The following is a 23645-nucleotide window of genomic DNA, read 5'->3' on the forward strand; positions in this document are numbered from 1 at the left end:
ACAAGGAATGGTTGTATAATTCCAGGAAGACCAAAGGGAAGTCTCCTAAGTTGTCTTCTCCATGGGAAGGCCAATATGACATAGTGGATCGTCTCTCCGGCGTGACTTTCCGGGTAAGATGTGGTCGGCGAGGAAACCAAACGTGGTGCATGCCAACAGGCTTTGGCGTTATCACGGTCCAAGACATATCACTTGGGACGAAGTGGAAAACAGAACAAATGATGCTGCTGAAGACGTGCCACATTAAGGAGCCACCGTCGAAGAATAAACTCTACTCAGTTTTGAGAAGGGAAATGGTGAAGCTTTTGATGAAGTTACTACCACTGATGTGACTGTTACCGACGATAGGACATTTCCTGATGAAGCAGATGAACCCCACGTGAAGCAGAAGCCAACGAGACGGAGACCAGTACGGAAGAAGATACGTCCCGTAAAATTAAGAGACTTTGTTGAATTGTAACTTTGTGTTTGTAATTCTGTACATTTAATTAAGTTATTGTTAATGGTTTATTGTAAGTGGCTATTGTTCGGGACGAACAATACTAAGGAAGGGGCAGTGTTACGACATCGAGGTCACGTGACTAGTATCACGCTACGTCATTCTCGAACTTTCACGTTTTTTCCTTAAATCTCGTGATCTTTCTAGATATAGTGTAGTCTTGTATATATAAGACCGCCACGAAGCGACGGGGAGGTAATGAGTAATTGAACTGCAGTCAGAGAGTGTGTAATTGAACTGAGTATTGTTGAAGTCGAGCACGTGAGACGTTCGTTGAGAATTATAGCGCGACTGTTGAAATTAAGTGTATCGCAAAGTTATATTCAGAAAGAATAAACCAGTTTTATTTAAGAAAGGACTTGTGTCGCTGAAGTTTCGTCGGAACGAATTTACGGAAAATTAACTAACGAACGGAGACGTAACAATATGTTAACTTAATGTGACTCAAGGCAACATTCACAGTTCTACTTCATATTTCAACATTCTGACCAAGTTATTCTTTTATTGCTTGAAACTTTGCTCTTTTATATGTTTTTATTCATATACACAAAAATATGTACATATCTATGGCATTTTTAGTGTTCTATTCTTTAATACCTACAGTCAACCTATGTTTATTAGATTCGAACTGTGGTGTTTCTAGGACGTTATATTTGAGGGAAGATGCAGTAGAGGGTTAAGTGTTATTAAGTACAAAATTAATCGTTTCTTCTTGCCTTTAAGAAGTTTCTATTTATTCTTTTTAATTAAAGAAATCCAAAATTATCTCAGGCTCTCTTTTGATCATTTCGTGGCAGTCTTATTCAAACAACTACTTGAATCCACCCTCAGGTCTCATGTGATTAGAGATACTTCTTTCATTTAAAATTACACAGTATGACTACCCCACCAGTCCAACAAATTAAATCATCAATGTCAGTGAGAGATACAATGCAGAGAGAATATTATGTAGCGGTTAATGCTCTCCTGTGAGGGAATTTACCCTCCACCCACCACCATCAAAGTGAATATATTCCTGAATTTGACAAATATTAAGCATTTATGCTACTAAGTTATTCTTATGAATTATTCAGGTGAAAAGCTGTTTAAGGATGCTAAAAATATATATATGAAACCCAGTCTTTTATTTGATTCCCCATTTGTCACTGAGTTATACTATTTTCAGGAAATTCCACCCTTCATCAATAATTTTGGATAACGGCAAATTAAAAACAAGAAAGTATTCTTATAGTGATGGATATTCTGTCCTGGTTAAGAGCAAAACACCTTCACTGTACATCTGGAAGCAATGAAGAGAGCTCACATATCCAAATTCTACTTAAAATTATACTTTTTATTTTACACACATACGATTTTACTCAGGCCTTTTCTTATATTAACATCAAAAAGATTGCCTGAGTGCTAAGAAAGCATGAATCACAAAATCCTTCCATTACAGATGCTTTCAAACTAATAGTAACCAATCCAAATCATGTTCACAGTTAATGTTCAAGGCATTATATCTACTAACATCAGCTGTGCTATAATTAAATGGTTATTGCAAGATGTCCTATAGACAATCTACCATGAAACACCACTTGATAACATTGAGAGTAAGGTAATCTCAGCTACCCCATGGTTATTGTTTCTTCTGATAGGAGTTAACTGCCTCTATTGTCAAGGAAATAATTCCAACTAATGGATGTAAACCACCAGAGAAACCTACAATTCCCCTACTCCTTACAACAGATGATATTATACAGTGGTGAGGCTCGAGCCCATTGGTAAGCGGTTCTATAGGTTTCCTATATAAACCTCTCCACGTGGTCGACGACTCCAGACAGCAGGTAACTGCTATTACCTTCAGTCATTGGTGCCTTCTACGCACCAAAGTTCAGATTCAGGAGAATAACAAGTCCAGTAAACTGAGAAATCCCTGACTGCAGTTCGACGTGACCCTGTAACTAGAATAAGATCCTAAACATGGTCCTTAGCATCAATGATGAATATCCAAAAGAGGACTTCCACTGGATTATGTCACATTCTCAGATTATCACCATATTTTTGATAGTTGACTCCTGCTCTTAAACTTAAGTCTTTCACGAGGTAAGTGCCATTTCTAAGTTTCCAAAGTACAAACTTGTTAACTGTGATAATACAAAGGAGTGCAAAAATAAGCATATCGTGGAAAATAAGAAAACAGGACAATATCAAATCCTCAGATCACAACATCTGTGGCACTCTCAAGTACTAATAATTTTAAATAATAACAATAGCAAGATATTTGAAAGAAAATGTTATGCAGTTAAAACTGAGTTTACTATCTGTTTGAATTGTTTTGTTTTGAATTTTGCGCAAAGCTACTCGATGGCTATCTGCACTAGCCATCCCTAATTTAACAGGTATATATTAGAGGGAAGGCAGCTAGTCAACACCATCCCCACCAACTCTTGGACTACTCTATTACCAACAAATAGTGGGATTGACCATAACATTATAACGCCTCGACGGCTGAAAGAACGAGAAAGTTCGATGAGGAGATTCGAATCTGCGACTCTCAAATTGCGAGTCGAGTGCCCTAATCACCTGACTAAATTGAAAAAGGAGACTTAACACAATTTGGTAGTAAATACAAATACTTCGTTTCTGTACACAAAACACAATTCAGCTAGATGTGTTAATTGGATAGCAGACTTCAATTATACTAGAGATCTCCTTGATATGTAAATTTATAGTTATTCTTATTGTCTTTCTCAAAACTAAGAAAGTACAGCACCATGGGCAAACTCGTTCACATTAACATATGCAGACTTCAGTCACTCCACGTATCCTTGTGGGCATCATGGGAGGTCTACACATTACGTTGACAGGGAGCAGGATTCTTACCTGAATATGAAAATGTTTGGCAAACAGCCGGAAGATTTTTATTAAGTTGTTGTATGTGCCATCATGGCATATGGTAAGTGCTAATTCCAGTCCGTTTGGCTAGGATTAGCAAACTTGGAAAGCATGCATTTGGTAGTTTATATTTTTGTTCTGCTATGTTATCAAACTGAGTGATAAATCAAACTATGTGTGTTCACCAAACCTAACACTTTATACAACTCAGAGAACAACTGGTTGTAGATATTAACTCCCTGATCCAGGTAGATTTCTTCTGGTGTTTTGAACCATGCTATCCAGTGTTCTACCAACACATCAGCTATGAATTGTGCAAAGGTATCAAAACAAGGTAAAATTAAGCCTTAGACTATCCTGTGAAGTAGTTGACGGTGACAAGTGTATATTGCCGACCTTCTTCAGTCTTTCTTGGAGTGGACCATAGATATTCAGAGCTATCCTCTTTAGAGAATATCTAACATTTCTCTGCTTAAGTTTACCCTGTCTTGAGCAGTTCTTACTCTGGGTGGCACACATTTTACATTGTTCACACCAGTGCTGAGTATCCCAATTTCAACGTGGCAAATTGCCACTAAATGTTAGCACAAGTGTGAGTAACGTCTTGATGTCCTCCAGACCGTGCTATGCAAAGTCTGAAGAATCTCTTGCCTTATTCCTCTGAATAACACTAACTGCAGAAGAGCCTGAGAACCATAGCTCAGAGGTTGATAATGATGATACAGGACACCTTCATGTACTTGTAACTAACTGTACAAGTGCCACATATTACGTGCATCTAGACTAAGTTCTTCTATTTGTACTGGCCATTACCTTCATGCACAGCAAGGAGTGCTCATGCTAGATATCAGTCCTTCAATTGCTACTCCATAGAGCTCTTAAACCATGGAATCCATCCTCTATTGGAATCTCCCACTAAATGACTAGACATTGTTATAGCTGGAATAGCTTCAACCCTCTCACAGTATCAAGAATCAGGGTCTCACCACGTAGCAAGACAGTTCCTCCAGATTTCTGCATTGTGAAACCAGGGAAATGCATTATTACAAACTCATATTCTTGCAATGTTGTTATCTCATATGCTATCATCCCTTCTGAATTTTATAAGTTCATTAATCATTTGAGCAACACATATCCACCTGGATGGTGAATTTCCTACCATACGAGTAGTTTGATATCGTTTTATGAATACTACAACTGCAAGCAGTTCTTTCTTCACTGCACAGAATCTGCACTCAGGAGCCGTGAGTGTACAACTGGTATATTTGATTACACATTATACTCCACCCTGCAACCGAATGTTCCAATGACACTATCACTGGTGTCAGTGTACAACAAGAATTTGTTGTATTGTTTTGTAGGTGCTAGTCCTGGCACATGTATTAAAGAAGCCTTAGGAATCAGAATGTTTGTTCATATTCGTTAATCCATCCAAAGTAGGTCTTAGTTTTAGTGACAGTAGATAATAATGTTGATATCTTCGATAATATGGTCACAAACCATTTGTAATATGATGGAAAACCAAATAAACTGTAAACTTCTCACTTGATCACAGGTTAAGGCCCTTCTCTCATAACTACTATTTTAGCAAGGTCTGTGAAGACTTCGTTTCTACCTACAATATGAAAGAAGTTACACATCTATGCTTATGATTGCACATTTTCCTGATTTTGATTTCAAACCTGCCTTTATTATTCACTGGAATACTATTCTCAGGTTCCCAACCACAGATGTGAGCAAGTGACTGGACAACTAAACATTGTCGATGTAAACCAGGCATCTCCAATTGCAGCTCCTTTAGTGTAAGCTCCATTGGCCTCTCGAAAACCTCTTTATTGTTGCTTTTTGTTCTCTTGAACCTACTAAGTCATCTGCCAAAACTGATAGCAATGCTTATCCTGTTGTCACCCAGTTGCTAAAAATAGTATGGAAAGTGCTAGTTCTGTCCTGTTAAGGCATTGATTGAAACCAATAACCGTATTTACTTAGCTATTTGGCAAAGTATATAGGCGATTCACCCAAAATTGACCAAAAATACCACATACAAGAAATGTTATTTGTTTCTCTTTTCCAGGAAAATGTCTCATTGGCATAGGTTGTGACATGAAAAACATGGGAGGACTGGAATAGCCCTGCCAATTCAGTGGAAACTAGTAAGGTTGAATTGCAGTGTTGAAATGTTTGGGTGACCGATTAGCCTACAGCATAGGTAGGTATTGTTACAGCAACTGCTACTGCAGATTTCTTCCTCTCTCGCACCTAATTCAAAATCACCAATTAGTACGTTGTTGCTATAAAAGCTGCTCCTTTAAGGGTGAGATTATTTCTCACGTCCATGTAATGCCTCGTTGTTTCATCTGGATAACCCTCAATGAACGTGTTCACAAAAATTATGTTTTCTTGACTGTTGGAAACATTGTAGAGTATGCTTTCCTGTGCAGATGGCATAGATCATCTGTTCAAGACAGGCTCTCAGTTCCAATTTTTTTCTGAGCTTTGAACACAGTCCAATGAATTACTCTATTTTCTACTAGGTCACACTTATTTAGGTTTTCAATGGAGTCCAGGACTACACTTCCCAAGCTCAGTATCAGGTATTGTACTGCCTGCTCCTGAGACAAGCCATTTCAAACATCAATGCTTAAATTTCTTCAATAGATGCTCCAGATCTTCTTTTACCACACCTTAAAACATCGAGGTGGAATCAGCTTCATCCCACTCACAGGTACTTGTAGTTGCAGCCAAATTATCTCTGTTGTAGGTTCTTGACCAATATTTAGTTGATATGCTACTGATAGCATGCATACTGTGTAGTAGGTGTACTCAGAGACTCCAACCCTCAAATGAGAAGTTGGCCACTGGTCCAGTATGGCAGAATGACAAGCTCTTTTGGTAGCTCATTCATTAACTCTGCACGACCTCAGGTTTCATTGTTATCTATAATCACCATGGCAGGATACCTCTTGTCTTGGAGAGTCTCTCAACTGCCTCATAGTTCACGGTCTTCATTAGTTGATGCCAGCTGTTTCGTCTGCCAAGGAAACAACTATGACTGACATACTCTGTCCAGCAAAGCACATCCAGTCCTCTTTGGCCAGTTTTAGATGGCCTTAACTAGGGTTCCCCAAACAGTTAAGTTTAATTCCACCTTGGCGACTTTTAACATCTATGTTTTCCTTACACTTACAAATAGTGCTTACAACAATATCAATGAACTCTTAAACTCCTTATACAAGAAAAAGTTATTGGTTCTTTTTTAGATCAGCTGACCAACGGACAACGAAGAACAAGAGCGATTCAATTAACAACCATTATCTGATTTGCCAACAAAAATAATGCAGCTCACTAATTAAAAGTAAAGTTATTATTTTTGTAAGAAAACAAGGTAAACATACTTTAATCCTGACGTACCCTTGTTCGCCACTTAAAGAAAGTGAAAGTTAGGATCTCACTTGAGCATCTCTTAGGTCCAAAAGAGGAACTAAGAAATCATTGGAAAACATATAGTACATTCTCATATTGCTTGTGCTGGAGTAAAAGCTAATTTAAAGTTTAATGTGTATATTACTTTTCAATGGAGTAAGTCAGCTGTTCAGACTATATATTATTCACTAACAATAATTTCTCTCTTTAACTACAAAATATATGTTATTTTTGTAATATAATCCTGCATAAAACTAATAGCAACATTTTTCGTTGATCTAAATTATTTAATATACAGATGTATAAAACATAACCATTTGTCTATTCATTGTTAAGTGCATTACTACACAAAGGGCTATCTGTGCTCTGTCTACCATGGATACGGAAACCTGATTTTTAGCGTTATAAGCCCTCAAGCTCACGCTTAGTTACCGGGGGTCAAATATTATCTTAACATCAAACTTGTTAAGTCGTTCTTACGTGTACAACTTCTCGTTGACTCAGTGGTAAGTCTGCAAGTTTATAACGCTGAAAAATAGTTTCGGTATTCACGGTGTGCATGGTACAGATAGCTTATTATATGACATTGCGCTTAATAACAAATAAAAACTTATGTGCACAGCTTTAGTTGTCCCCAGTGGGACGGTGGTAAGTTTATGGATTTACAACTCTACAATCAGGGGTTCTATTCAACTCGGTGGACATAACAGATAGCCCGATGTGGCTTTGTTATAAAAAAAACACATCACATCTTTATTATTTCGGCATAAGTAGTATAGTCAAACGTTAAAGATAAAAAAAAAGTTTCAAAAGTCTTCTGATGGGTCAGCGGTAAGTTTAAGGACTTAAAATCCGGAGATCAATTCCTCGTGCAGTGGACAGAGCATAGATATCCCTTTGTATTGTTTTATCGATAGCAAAAATAAGCAAAGAATAAAAAAATGATAACTTTTTAGTTAGCGATTGAGCTGAAACGCACCTGTGCAACACCACAGTAAGACTACTACTAATTTTAGCACGAGTAATAGAGTTTTTTATTCCCAGTTGTCCTCCGGTGGAAGAGCGGTAAGACTATGGAGGTTCGATTCCTCGCGGTAGACACAACAGGTGGCTAAATGTAGCTTTGCTCTAAAATATACAAGTTATTCACAATTACGTTATAGTATTTCCAGTATTTTTTTTTATTTTTTTTTACTGTTATGGTGTGAATGTCCTTTCTAAGCTGGCAAAGAATTATTATACATTTTTTTATGTTCATTAAATTATTTACCTATATATATGTAAAAGCGAAATTGTTTGTCTGTCCGCTAACTCACCTCACACATTTGACCAATTACCACCAAACTTTACATGGTGACTTCTACGGTCCCGAGAAGTAACTTGAAGGGGCAACATTCCCACCAGGTTTCCCACAAAAAAAATGTTTACTTAGTAACCTAAAACTAATTTTTGGATTTTAATTCAGTTTCTGTCTTAAAATTAATTTCATTGTGTTTTGAAATACCTATTTCAAGTAATTTGGATACCTGTGCAGGGAACGGGTAATTCAGCTAGTTATAGATAAATAGCGGATTTTATGCTTCAGAGGTTTGGTTGATAATGCAACCAAGTTACGTTTTCGATTCAATATGTCTTAAGGTGTAATTGAAAGTATACGTTAAGCTACTTTATAATCAGACGTTAACCGTGCCCAAAATAATAAATTTAATTTACCATCAACTCTGTGTAATAAAAATAACTTCAAACTACTTTTTGTTTAGGTGTCGCATGTGAAGTGATTCTTCTTTTTTTATTGGCCGATTCGAGAGTTTGTGGTCTTATTGCAGATTTAAACCGTTAGACGTTAATCATACGTTAGGCTTAGTCGTAATAATACTAGAAAGTTGTCTCCGTCTCGTTAAATTCTATAAATCAACTCTCAGAATTTCCAATATTTATTTAAACAATTAATTACGATAATGGCTTCTCAAAATGTCGACCCTTTATCAGCAATTGTACCACCTGAAACATCTCGTAAAGCTTCTGAAGATAAGCACAAAACTGAAACAGGACAACATACTGTTAGCAAAAGGTGAGCCTAACTTTGCCATAGCCTAGGCTTACCCTCGTAGGATAAACTCTAACTTAGTTAATTTGGATTAGGATTGAATTAATAGTAGTAAGTAGCACTAACAAAATTGAGTAGCTTAATTAAAATATAATATGGGAGAAAGGACTTTCAGTTCTTTATTATATATATTATTAATCATATAATTTATAGGAACTAAGGAAGTGTATCCAAAGCCGAATATATGGTCTACGACTTACATTTACAATACAAGTTACAGTTACATTTAAGTAGCAACTTAAATGTAACAAGTGTTCCATGGCTAAGAATGAGTGTATATCTATAAGTTATAACTTATAAATATAAGTTACAGTCATGTGAGCAATTTGCTGTGTTGTAATTGATAGCTTGAATTTTGTCATGTCATTGTCAATTACTCAGTGAATTACTGCATTAGAAACAGACGTGGATCTATGAAAAAGCACAGTGTATTACATGAAAACCAACAGTTTCTGAAAAAACTTACATTGGAAGCAACAATGTATGTACCTTGCCTGGCATAATTAGTTCACAGTCCAAAGAGCAGAATTATGCAGATACATTCTCACCTACAGTTTGCTCTATATGCGTTCTAAGAAAATAATAATTTACTGTTGAGAAAACCATTATGAACCTTTAACTGTTCCTTTGTGACCCATGAACAAATGGAAATGAAGCATTTTTTTTAATGAAATAGCAGCAACACTATAGAGCCAGTTAGAGTACAGTAAATGATTACTACCACAATTGAGATAAAATCTAGGTTGTAAACATGGCTATATATGGAAATCATTGCTGTCAATTTAATAAAATAACTCCAAAACAACAAAAACTTACATTATTCGTGTGTTTCTTGGTGTAAGCTACTGTCCTGAAAAAGTAAGGTCAATATTGATTATAAACAGTAGTTGTAAGAAGCTGTAGTTTATAGTTTGTGTTACTTTTATGTATATTGTTTATGATATATTATTACAAGATGCATAACATAATATATATATACGAGAGAGAGCTTTTTGGAGTGTAGTATGATCGAGGTTAATTTGCTCAGTAAGTATAGTTATGGCATTTCTAGTTTTAAATATAACTGTAGAATCATTCTATAACTTCAAGGTATACTGTTATCTCCAATAGATATTGGAATATGGGAGGGGGGGGGCTTTTACATTAAAAATGGCAAACAAGTGTATACACAATATGTTGCTAGATGACAGTGTCTTGCATTTCTTCTTATCCTGGTACAGCACATGAATCTGAAGTGTCACGACTTATGAAACATTATCTTGGATGCATCATTTGCTTTAAAGATACTAACCAGAATGTCAAAATACTATATAGATAAGTGAATAGCTAGCTGATTGCCTTGTGGATGTTAACAACAACTTAATCATGTGTAAGCTGTGACATGTCCTGCAACACAACCATAACTACAATCATGTATGAAATCTTATTGACATTATAGAACATTGAATACTAGAGGTAGCGAGTTTGAAATTAAACAGTTTTTACTCAATACTACTAGTGAATTTGTGATGTGATAATAGAAATGTTTAACAGGTTAAGACCATTACAACACTTTTTCGTGATTCTGCTGGAGCTGATAATGGTAACTTGCTGTTTGAACAGATAAACAAAATGGTGTCTTTAAATTGTGAACACAAATTGATTGTTGGAGACTTTAACATACCAAATGTAGACTGGGACAATATGCAAGGTGTAGGGGGTAAAAATTCCCTCTAATAGATTTGTTGAGTGCTTGGTGGGGGGATATTCATATCAGCATATGCATAATTTTACATGAGCTTGGGGAAATAATATTCCCAGCCTGCTGGGTTTAGTGATAAAAAAACTATATAGAAATAGATAATTTAAATATTATGGAACCTTTAGGAAAGAGTGACCATGCAATGATTGTTTTTGATTATGGTGTAAGTTGGGCTATAGTTGATCACCTTCAGCAATAAATCAAATTATTACAAATGCAATGAAGATAAAATTAATGCTACATTTGAACTGAGATACATTGCTTGCAGATCAAAATATAGAAGCATGGATTGTTTTTAGTGATAAATACAGTAATTGTGTCAATGTGAATGTACCAAAGTATAACAGCAGTAATAAAGAAAAAATGAAATCCCTATGGTTTAATAGAGAGGCTGTTAAAGCTGTCATGGACAAGACCTGTGCTTGGCAAAGATTTAAACTTAGGAAATCTAGAAGAAATTATGAATAATGAGAATAAGTCTGCAAGAATTACAAGAATAAAATATAAACTTGTTAAAGATATGAAGACTAATAAAAACCTGTCAATAGGGTACTTAACATTAATGGAGATCTGACACAGAATAGTGAGGAACCATACACATGTGCTTAATGAATATTTTGTATCTGTGTTTAAGAAAGAATTGGATGAAGATGTTTTAATTTTGAAAGAGGCTGCACAGTCTTTGTTTGGGACTGAAGAAGATAACCGAGTATATAATGTAAATGATGATAGTTACAGCCAAAATGAAATTTTAGATTTGGTCATAAATGAAGGTGAGGTGTTTCAGCTGATGAAGCAGACATGAATTCAAAGTCATGGGACATGATAATATCCATCCTCAAGAAAGGAGACAAGAAACTTGCTTCAAATTACAGACCAATTTCTCTCACTCACAGGTGATTAAATTATTGGTGAAAGTTATTAGAAAAAGGATAATGGACCAACTTGAAAAGTTAAATATAGTGTCAGACTCACAACATGGTTTTGTACTGGGAAGGTCATGTCTTACTAATTTAATTTAGATCTTGAAGGACTGGACATTGCTATATGATGAGAGTGCACCATTTGATGTTATATTTCTTGACTTTAGCAAAGAATTCAATTCTGTCCCTTATAGAAGATTACTACTTAGCTTAAAAAAAAAAAAAAGAGTATGGTATTATAGGAAAAATCTATAATTGGATTAAAGGATATCTCATTAATAGATTTCAATGTGTCTCAGTCAATGGAGAAAAGTCTGGGTGTAAGAAGGTTATTAGTGGCATCCGGGAATAAGTAATACCAAGCAAGAGTATTTCATGAATGGAGTTAAGCTAACAGTTACAGATACTGAAAAAGATTTAGAGATATTACATTCTTCAGACTTGAAAGTCCAGTGCCATATTTCAGAAGTTACTTGGAAGGTCAACCAAACTCTCTGAATCATAAGATCTTCCTTTTAGTTTCTGAATGCTGAGAAATTTTTGGATATAAAACCTATGTAAGACCACATTTGGAGTATGCTTTACAAACATGGTCACTATACCTAAAAAAAGGTATTGATGTCTTGGAAAGAGTGCAAAGAAGAGCCACAAAACTGGTTCCTGAACTAAAGGATAAAGCATATGAAGAGAGACTGAAGAGATTAAATCTAACTTCACTGGAGGAGAGGAGGCATAGAGGAGATGTAATAGAGACCTTTAAGATTATCAAGGGATTTGAAAATATAAATGCTGAAAAATTATTTATTATGAAACCAAGGGACCCAGCAAAAACATACAAAAAACATTGTAATATGGAAACAAGAAGAAATTTCTATACACAAAGAGTAGTGAACAAATGGTATGAAATAGTCAGTCATGATAGAGATATTCTAAAGGCAATGTCAGTGAACACTTTTAAGAACAAATATGATAAATATAAAGACTGTCAATCTCAAGCATCTAATTATTATAGTAAAAAGAAAAAAAAAGTATAAATAGTGATAAACTTTAAATTGTTCTTGGTGGAGAGGTGGGCAACAAGAACCAATAAGTGCACTCAAACTTGCTTATTATTACTGTGAATGTCCTTTGTGATTTTTTATTGGCCTGAATGAATATTAAGTTTTTAAGGGTACAGAACTAATGAAAGAATTCATCATATACCTATTAAATGTGATAATGAAATAATATTCAAATATGTCATTACCTATTAAATGATTAACATGAATTGATGTTTATGTTTGATCTTACATTGAAGTAGCTTGTTCCCATTAGAAGTTAAAGTAGGATGTACATCATGTAGTGACATTATCTGCCCACTTTCAGAGGTCACCCATTAGGAAAATGTAGTATGATGATACGGTAATCAAAATAAACGAAACAAAATGTGAGTTTTGCAGAATATAGTAGTTAATTCCACAACATAAGGTATTCTAAGTTGAGTTGCACATATAAAAATATATAAGTACACTGATTAGAAATATTGATAAGGTGCATAACAGAATGTTATACTAGTATATTTTATATGCGATGTTGAATGACAAGTCTGGATATATGAACATTAATACAAGACAAGTATTGTAAGTAGAAGTTGCATGATATTTATAACCTCATACTTAAATCATTGAGATATGTGTCATATAATGTTTTTTTACTACGAGGAATATCCAAATAAGCTTACACATCAAAACATTCTCTTTGTAAGTTGAGTACACTGGATAAGAAGTTATCCAACAGCATACATATATGAACTAGAAATCTAAACATGGCATAATATTCTCTAGTTTCCAATCAACCGAGCTACTGTATGTACCTTCTTTATCACATTTTGTGTTGGTTACTGATTTCTAATTCAATCTTATAATACTAGTAATTATATAGAGATTGAGGTCCATTGCAAATAACATGTGCTAGTTATGTATGATTTGTGCAGTTTCTTATCAACCAAGACTACGTGTTTTGCACACTGTATGTATATGTTATTCAGTGGTGTATTCAACGTGCATACTTATCACAAACTCATTGAACATATCATATTTTCAGTTTCCATTGCCTTTTATAGTTATTTCTTAACTCTTGTCAGTAACATAGTTTCAGTACTGTTCCACAATTTTGAGTTTTTACTTATTTTGTTTCTCTCATGTACTGGTATGTGTGAATAGTTTCAGGTAATATATATATATATATATAAACTGAAGTATAGTTTTCCAAACAGAATTTGAACAACAATAATTTTGTGTTTCTAAGAGTGGTTGTGAGTTTAGTTAGTAAAGAAATAATGAGATGAATCATTTACTAAAGCTGCTGTCCACATAACCATTGTGAGTGCATTGAAATGAATTTTGATGCTTGGCAATGTGCATAGAAAACTTAAAATTAATAACTAATTGCCTTAATTCAATTATAAATATTTTTTATTTTTTTTAGTTTACCTGCTTATAATATGCAAGACAATACTTAGAGTGGGCATTAACAGATATTTTCAGAGAGCCAGTTTCAAAACTCGGGAGCCAGGTGTGCCTAATCTAACTTCACTTTTGTTTGTACTGAGAAATGGGGGCTACACTAGTGCCTGAATTATCTGCACCTCCATTACCCCTGAATATCCTTGGGTTTTTATTTCCTGAAATTTTCTCTGTGTCACTGTAAATTACTTGTACCTGATGATGACAAAACCTTGTCAAAACGTTGTACATTTGCTGTTATATTAGATTAATATTAAAGTTTTTCTTCATTACCCATTCTAGCCGTCTCCAACCATTGATAGTATACAAAAACACACAAAATATACATTAAGGTTCTTTAAAGATTTCATTCAACTTCAGTTTTCTTCCAATGTTCTATGCTGCATGGCAGGTGTCCTTTAACCACAGATGCATGTTCAGGTTGTGTTAGGGTGTAGCCCAGTTAGCCATCATCCTCTTCCCTACAGATAATTGGTATCTTTAATCTGTTTTAACGAAGGCTTTTTTGTAATAATTCCCAAGCATAGACTTGTGCTAATTTTTGACTTATTTTTCATTGACATTGATAGGGTGCAAATGCACTTCTGTGTATATAGCAAAAAAGTACTGAAATGTAGGAGCTATTTATACCTGTGTTAGCAATTAAGTTCAACTAAAATGGGAACAGGCAATCAAAAGAGGAAGTATTATAGGAGAAAAAGTGGAATTGGACTTGTGTAATTCATGAAATTCTGAGAAATTGAGCGTGACTGACTGACCGACCAAGATTTGGCTTTTATGATTGTGTTTGTGATGTCTTTTATAACTATTCATAATAATATTATTAAACGACAGTAAAAATATTATAATTTAAAACAAGGAACTTAAATGTATTTAAAATTTTTATTTAGATTAAATAATGGGCTAACTAGTGAGATACACTAGTGCCTTGGTTATCTGATGTTTCTGTTACCTACAATTTTTTTGCTTTCTCTGGACCAGCACTTTCACCACAACGAGTGCATTCTAATGATCACATAATATCAACAACTATTTGATAGTATTGCCTGAACTAACTGCCTTTGGTCTCGTCTGAGTCTAAACATGTGCACTTATTGGTTTAATTGAGAGAAAGAAGAAAACCAAAATGGCATGAAATTAGTAACATGTTGTGCAACCTTAATGCTTCATTCTGAAAAAAACATGAAGTGTTGAATCTGCTATTAAAATCCTAGAAACATAGTTCGATTTAGAACTCCAAAAATGTGAAAATAGGTCCTTTGTAGATTCAAGTTCTATTTAGCATAGCTCTATACATGAATATAATTTGAGAAAATACTAGTTGCCACAATGAAAATTTGTTGCCATGGCACCTGGGATTTGTCTCGGCCTGACTTAGAGAGAGTAATGGTGGCATTTACAAGCAAAGAAGAAAAAAAAACACCCTTAATCTTTACATGTGGTTTTCTTTGAAGGAAAGAAATCATCCTTTCAAATTCAGGTGACCTTTATAATTATAATATTTGTAAGGAGTTATTTGAATATCTTTGACCTTGCTAAAACTTGGGTTTGTGTGAATATCTTAGCTGCAATCATGAAAAATATTTATAAAAAATCCTAGCTAAAGCAACGTCCTCATCCATCTACAATATGAAAATGAGACTTGCAATTTGAACATTGGTGTATATCTTAGAAGTACTAATAATAGTAATAATCTCCCTTGGTATTAGTGTTATTGTGGGACTTATGTAAAGAATGGGTTATAGCTGTTAATTTCTAAAAAGTGTGTTATATATTAAAGTTGGTTTGCTAAAGAAAGAATACAGTAAATGAAATGGAGTTTTTTTAAAAAAAAAAACATGCCTTAAGAATCTTCTTTCAAATGTAGTAAAAGTGGTAGTAGTAACATTTATAAATAGCTGTGTAGTGTCATGTTTGATGTCATATAATGTTAAAATATGAATTAGGAGTAATTTTGAAAATCAGAAAAAATAAGCAATATTGAGAAATGTTACATTTGTAAGGGTATTTATTATTGATTATTTATTCCCAGGCTACAGTGCCTAAGAGTAGTGTAATTGTTAAGGGTTCAGAGTTTTTGAAGTGTGACAGGTGCAAGGAGTGGGTTTTATTTGGGAACTCAAAACAGGTATGCACATTTAAGGAAACTAGTAGCGAAGATGTACAAGTTATATGTAGTGTGTATAGGTTGGAGGAGAAATTTTAAGCTATCCTAAATAGGTTAGAGGCAGTTGCTAAAGATAAGGATATACTGTGGAAAATGACAGCAGGATTTAAAGAGGAACTTGTGCTTTTGTTTGCAAAGGATATAGTAGGTAATAATGACTATCATGAACTTAAAAACAGTGCTAATAGGCTAGTAGCAGTGGATTTAATTATAATTAGCAGGCTCTGTTAAGTAAAAAATTTCAGCAAATGAGTAACTAGGAGAGGGAAGGATAACAAAAATAACAGATAGGGATGTGGATGTATTATAATAGTCCTTGAATAGTAGACAGGTGCTAGAAGGTTGGATGTTGACTAATATCACTTCTCTTTTCAAAGGAAGTGATAAAAATTGTCCCAGTAATTATAGGTCTATTAGTCTTACATCAAGGGTGGGAAAAGTTTTTGAAAGTGGTTAACTGGTACATATTACAATAATTATTAAACACTAGACCAGGGGTGGCCAACCCACAGCAGGGAGGGAACCAGAAATTTGCAACGTACATTACTGAAGAGCCAAACATATCTAAAATATCTTTCGCCACAGAAAAACACAAGTAACATTGACAAAGTCCAAGGTGAAACAGTAGTGCCACCTTGGTAGTTCCGTACAATACAAATGTTTTTATTTTATAAAATAATATAAATATTGTTGCTTTTACTAAAGTGCTTTTATTATATATATAATGGAACATCAATTAAACCTTTTAACTACATGTTTTTGTAGATTTTCTTATACTTCTTAAGTCAAAACATTTTACTTAATTACAGGCATAGTGAAATATGCTTTTGTAAGAAGCTGCATATCAGCTTTGGAAGAGCCACATGTGGCTCTAGAGATGCAGGTTGGCCACCCCTGCTTTAGACTGTCACTGTATGCATCAAACACAATAGCATGCTAGAAAAGCAAATGCTAGTTTCAAAATGCATAATTTATGCAATATTGTATACATTCTGAAAAAACTTAAAACAGGAAAGAAAGTTTAACATAAACAACTGTGTAATATGATAGAATATTATCATTAAAGGTGATTTACAGCTACATATATAAATTTAGCCATTAAATGGGGTGAAAAAAGTTTGGTAAATAAACCAGAATAACTAATACAAATAGAAGTAGTGAAAGAAACTCAAAACCTTGTAAGAACATACAGTAATATTAAAGGCAATACAAACAGCAAATAAGGAACATGAGCAACTGGAACATGCAGTTAAAATATCCAGGATGCTAAATACTCTCCCACCCACCTCCAAAAAAAATAATAGTAATAATGATTGAGTTTAAAAGACTGTGTAACAAAGAGAGTTAAAAAATATATATATTTAGAAAAACATTGAAGAAAGACTAATTTTTAATTATGGAAGGTAAAATCAAAAATCAGAAAATAAGTACTTGAGAATTAGCTCCAAACAAATAAAACTTAAATGTAGTAATACAAAATATATTTATATGTTATTTATCCTTAAAATGACATGCAAAAGATGGTTCCATGATGATGTAAGTGAATGAATATGCATATGTATATACACACACAGCTTCAAATGGGAATTGGAAAAAAATATCTTTTATGATTAAATCAAAAAACCAAATGAAAAAATATAAAATGTATATATAAGTCCACTGTTAGAGCTGAAGACAAGTCAGATTCCTATATCATCAGTAGATTTTAACCCTGTGTGCACAGGTGGATGCCAAAATGCACAATCCACAATTTTGTACAGTGCCATTCAACATGGTATTACAAATGTGATATCACAAGCATCACCTATTTATTTTAACCTGTATTGCTGATTTAGTAACAGTTTGTGGTAGAGGAGAGTATATACCAGATACAGTGTACAGGGATACCACAAAAAACTGTAGATATGCATTTCAGTTTCTAGAATTTATGCAAATACAATATGGAAGTTGTACAATGGACAAAAGTATTTTCATTCTTCACATGAACATCACCTTGCACTCTAACTGGTTAGACTGATATTATCAAATCACAGACATATGTTGAGTACAGATATCTTTGTAATGCATCTGATTTTTTTGTACAACAGACTTGTGCATTTTACTTAAAGCTTGCCACATTTTGTGTAGAAATACTTAGTAAACTTGGAATTATAGTCAATGTTCCTTCTCCAGTATGGGGTCGGTACAATAGACCAACCCCTTGCACGTTTGGTTAAGATGACCAATTAGTCCAATCTTGGAATTACAGATTTTACTGCAGTTTGGGTATGGATGCAGGATGGTTTAAACATTGTAGTTCAAGACTTGTCTTCTCATGGATGTGATTGTAATTATACTTCTAAGGTGGTGTTATTGAAGTGATTACAGTTGTTTTATGTAATAGCTCTAAATGTCCAGAGTTCCTAGCAATATAGAAGTAGAGTGAGGTTAGGACAGTAGCTTATTGATCATACTGTGTTTGAAAGAATTTAAGTGATGTAGGGTTGTAGATATCTTAAAGCACTCTCATACATCCTCTAAGATCCATTAGCAAGCTTTGCAAAACAGTGGTAGAGGATTTGATGCATCTCCTGACAGTCAACTCAACTAGTATCGATCTGAGCACACTTAATACATAGAATAGGAGTCTGCATGGAGCAAAATTTTGTGTTTACCCAACCTGATAGTTATCTGGTTCAAGCCTGCTGAATACCTGATTTCCTTCATACTAAACCCAACTTGGGCCCAAAGCTTAAATTAAATATTGCTCACAAGACAGGCAGCATTGGTTGACTATAAAAAAACCAAGATGTCTTGTTTTTATGCTCCAACTTACCATCATAGAGAAGTAAAAAATAATAATATGAATATTAATATGTGTACTTATCAACATTATAGTTGTTGTTTAAAATGATTGATACAAAAGAGGCATGAGACAGTATTTATAGAATTACAAAATTCCTTAAAGCAGTTCTTCTGAAACTGGGCATAAAAATTATGAAACTGCCAAATGAGTATTGTTTGGTTTCAGCTATAGGTGTAGGTTACCATTTTTCAAGAAAAAAATTTCAAAAGTAAAGCAAAAAAGCCTGAACTTTTATGAATAGTTTGACAGAAGTCACCTCCCCCAAGCCAGGCCCATGCAGATGTCTAGCATGGAACACTGCCTATTTTGTATAGGGTTTGTCTTATACCATGTCTCAATAGACATAAGCAGGCACTGATGCATTTTAACCAATTTACTAGTACATGTATTGGTGAGTAACAGAACATGCCCACGCACCAGCAATTATACATACTTCCCTTGTAGGGCCCCACATTGTTCCAAGATCCTCTGTAGGCTTAGTCTGATCTTGCAAGGTGATATAGTTTACAGGTGGATAATTAAGTAATAGCTGACAAGGCTTGCATAGACTATTTAAGTACATATGTTTAACAAACAAAAATACTTGTTATTGAGCACAAATATAAGCACTCAAAATACCACCAAATGACAGAGAAAAACTAATCGTTCATGTCATCTTTTGTTATTGATTACAAAAGGAATTGTCTTGCTTATTTGTTCTTACCAACAAAATAACAAGATGGACTATTTTAAGTATGTTGAAGATTATATCAGAATTATAAAGAAAAATACATGGGTTAGATTTGTAGAATTGTTTTATTTGTTAGAACTTTTGGTGTAATATATGTAAAACTTTTTGAATCTTTTATTTTTCAGACTCCAACAAGAACTTATGATGCTAATGGTAAGTTAAGTTTTCTATAGCCCATGTCAAATACTTGTGATGCATCTTTCGAGAAAAAATAATTAATTTATAAGGCTGTAATGTTTACATAGACGTATTGTAAAGTTTATTATTAAAAAGTTATATTTACAAAGTAAAACTACATTGGATAAAAAACATTGTGAGTAAATCCATTAACCTTGAAGGAAACAAGTCGAGAATATCCACACTCTTGTTTAAATAATTCTTGTAATTGATCTCATAATTTAATTTTAAAGTAATCAAATATGAAAAATGAAAGTTTTACCTAAGAACACTAATAATTGCAAGGGAAGTGTTGTTAAAAACAAATAATATATGGTTTTAAATATTGTTCTTTTATATTAGAGCAGTCCTTATATTTATTTCAATTTACAACATTCACCCCCTCATTTTATTTCAATATATATATAAAGGATTAGTTCACACCAACATTCATGGGTTGTTCAAGGTAATTCAGGTTTTTACCTTGTAGCTTGCATTATATCTGTATGTTCCAATTATTGTAGAATGTCCCAGAACACACTAAATAATTATGAAATAATCTATCGTATTCTCGAATATTCCAGGGAGTTCCACATTAGTCAGAATATTCAAAGTACATTCCATACATAAATAATCCATGCTATCTCTTGGAATATTCTGTATGAACTGAGAGTAGTTTCTAGTTTTTACAAGACAGCTTCAGATCTGCCAACCTAGAGATGATTATTGAGAGTTCTTGAACTAGTCATAAACTTTCTTTGTGGCATCCTCATAAACTGTAATTTATAGCCCCTCGGAGCATTACAACATGCATTATGGATGGCCAAGATCTCGATGTTCATAGGACAGTTTAGGGTCACTGGCTGTGAGGAAAAAGGACTGTAACATCTTCATCTCTGTTGTTTGAGTCTAAGGGCATTACTCATTGCACCTGATACCATTTCTGCTCCTTGCAGTGGTCTTAACTTCCTACAATGTCTTGTTAAGTATGAGTATTAATTCTGCCATTTCAAAATCTACCTGTCAAAAATTTGTTGGACATCTGTGGTAGCTCAATGGGGAACTCGTGGTTTGCCATACTTTGATCCAGATATATCCACAGAGCAAAATGAGCAATGGTAAAGGCACTAAATGAGGAGGAAGGTGTGGATGAACTTCCAAAGTGCATCCAACTACATATAAAGAAGTCTGGGGACATTTCAATTGAAGATTTCATCTCAAAGAACAAAACAGACTTCAGGTGCTATAAAATTCCATCTGGATTATGATCCCATGTTATAGGAGCTTAGGACTACAGAGAGGCACTAAAGACAGTTCAGAACTTGAGTTTGGTAAATTACAATGCTGAAAGGAGTGTTGCTCTTATTTAGGAGTATAAGGCCATCATAATGAAGAAAGAACAGAAACAACTCCTCCTTCAATTTTTAGAGGATCGTAGAAGATGCTTTCCTAACAGCAAAAAGGAAACAAGAACAATGGAAAAGTGACTAACCACATCAAAATCGTATAATCATGTAATTATTGTACTTGCAATAAAATAATAATACACTCTTAGTAAATCATTTATAATAAGTATTAAGCATATTTTTATATCACATAGTACATACAGTACCAGGCTACTGCAGTCTAGAACAGTGCTTCTCAGCCTTTTCCAATATCATTCACCCCTATAAGTTTTTCACAACAGCTCACTTACCCCAGTTTGAAAAAAGACAAAAAAGTACTAAATTAAAATGCAAGATTCTTTATTATGACTTAAATATACATCAAACTACAACTAGAATAAATAAAAATGACTTTTTTGCTCTTGAATTTGTTGTATAATTGATAATACTCATTCACCCGGACTCTGATCTCATTAACCCCTGGGTGAACCATTCACTCAGTTCAGAAGCACTGGTCTAGAACTTCAATCTCATTGAGCAACCTCTAAATATGGTTCAAAATGGTTGAAGTTTGATATTTAATGGGTTTTTTTTCCAAAATAGAACAAAATTAGGGGTGGGAAATTTAGAATTTTTAATCTGAAATTTTACCTGCAAATAAGGACCACCTTAATTCAAAACAACCAACAGATCTACATTGTCATGTGTGGGGGATAATATAGGCTCAGTTTGTGAGCACTTTACTGCACTTGAGGAAAAAAATTTTAGCACCTAAGTTTGAAAAATCATGTCATGAAAAAGTTAGGCCAGATATCAAAGCAATAAAAAGAAAAAATATTTAAAAAAAATCTAATAACAACGAGGAACAAATATTTTGCTTAAATTTGCTATTTTGGTATTTTGCATTACCCCAGATGTCTGTATGCACACAAATATAATATATTTAAAAGTATTTTAGTTTTTCAATTAAAAATATCTATTAGTTTTTTTCCTTCGAGTGCCCCCACCCCAAATACAAACACACAACCCCCAGCTCAATTTAATGGCAAGTTTCTGCTTGAATACTGCTGCCCAAATTAAGTTTTTGTATTACCTTTTGACATTGTATCAGATAAATGATCAGCTGATTTTTACACATTAAAAATAATTTCATAAAATATTTATAGTATTTCCATAATATTATTTTTTTTGTCTTGGTTTTGGAACTTCCTCACAGCAGTATTTGAGATAATGAATTTGAAATCTAATAGTATTGTAGGTTTATGATTGTAAGCATATCAGGTGGTATACAGCATTACATATTCTTAATTGTGTACGATAGATTTTATAATATTTTTGGATGTGGCTACAGTTAACTGTTTTGCAACATTTTATATATCTATTTGCTAAACTGTTGTTAACATCATAAAAGAAACTGAATAACCCAAAGGCTTTTGGAAAGTGAACTATTCTTCATCTGATGAAGGAAATTCCACTTTCTGAAAGTCCTTGAGTTATTGGGTTTCTTTTTTGTTAATCCTGCATGCATTTGAATATGATGAATTGATTGAATTAATAAAAATGTCAAATTCTAGTGTAGGAGCTTTGAAGTTTGAGTGTAAATACTTAACTCTTTCGTGTCCAGATGGATGCATTATGCTTTGTGGGCAAAATTGAACCATTGTAACAAATAAATTTTCTATTGTCATTTTTCCACACATAGAGAAAAAACACACATTTCGGGATTGAAATTTATTCAGTAAAGTTGTATTTATTTAATTCTATACATAAGTATAAAATAAGAATTGCATATTTTGATGTGGGATAGAAAACTTTTTGGATTCTTCTGAACATAATATGCCACTTGTAGCCACATGGAGAAAAGTCATAATTGTTTTAAACAAAATAGAGTTAATTTAATCTTGTAACTATGCAGTTCTATCACTTTTTAGCCAATCATTGTTTCTCTATCTTGGTTGTCATGGTACATTGTGATTGCCTATATCTCAGCTTAAAGTCATAGGCTACTGATGTATGAAAGCTCTTTTATTCCATTAGTTTGAATATTTTAAAAAGTTTGTGTTTCCAGTTCAGTGGCAGAATATGTAGAGATTGAAATAAAGTGATAAAACTTTAGCTGGGTGATATGTTCCCAAAAGAAAAGGTGTTCCTGAACAACTTCTGCTACAACTACACACCTGTTTTATCTTTTAAACCTGGCCAAAATCATTTTATACTTCATTTAAATTGTGATAATGAAGTATGATAGTGTATATATATATATATATATATATATATATTATTATTAT

The 23645-nt window shown here is 33.7% G+C and overlaps 1 protein-coding gene across 1 annotated transcript in view; it reads left to right on the forward strand.

Annotated features, from left to right (window-relative positions):
• The first annotated feature begins 8599 nt into the window (after window positions 1–8599).
• The window catches only part of LOC106462134 (ubiquitin-conjugating enzyme E2 C-like), a 37444-nt gene continuing 22398 nt past the window's right edge, over window positions 8600–23645 (forward strand). The window contains exons 1-2 of the mRNA XM_022389288.1: window positions 8600–8870; window positions 19942–19969. Coding sequence (XP_022244996.1) covers window positions 8758–8870; window positions 19942–19969 — 141 coding nt within the window. The 5' untranslated portion in view covers window positions 8600–8757. The remainder of the gene's footprint in view (window positions 8871–19941; window positions 19970–23645) is intronic.

The sequence above is a fragment of the Limulus polyphemus genome, unplaced genomic scaffold, assembly GCF_000517525.1.
Source record: "Limulus polyphemus unplaced genomic scaffold, Limulus_polyphemus-2.1.2 Scaffold1101, whole genome shotgun sequence".
Classification (NCBI taxonomy): domain Eukaryota; kingdom Metazoa; phylum Arthropoda; class Merostomata; order Xiphosura; family Limulidae; genus Limulus; species Limulus polyphemus.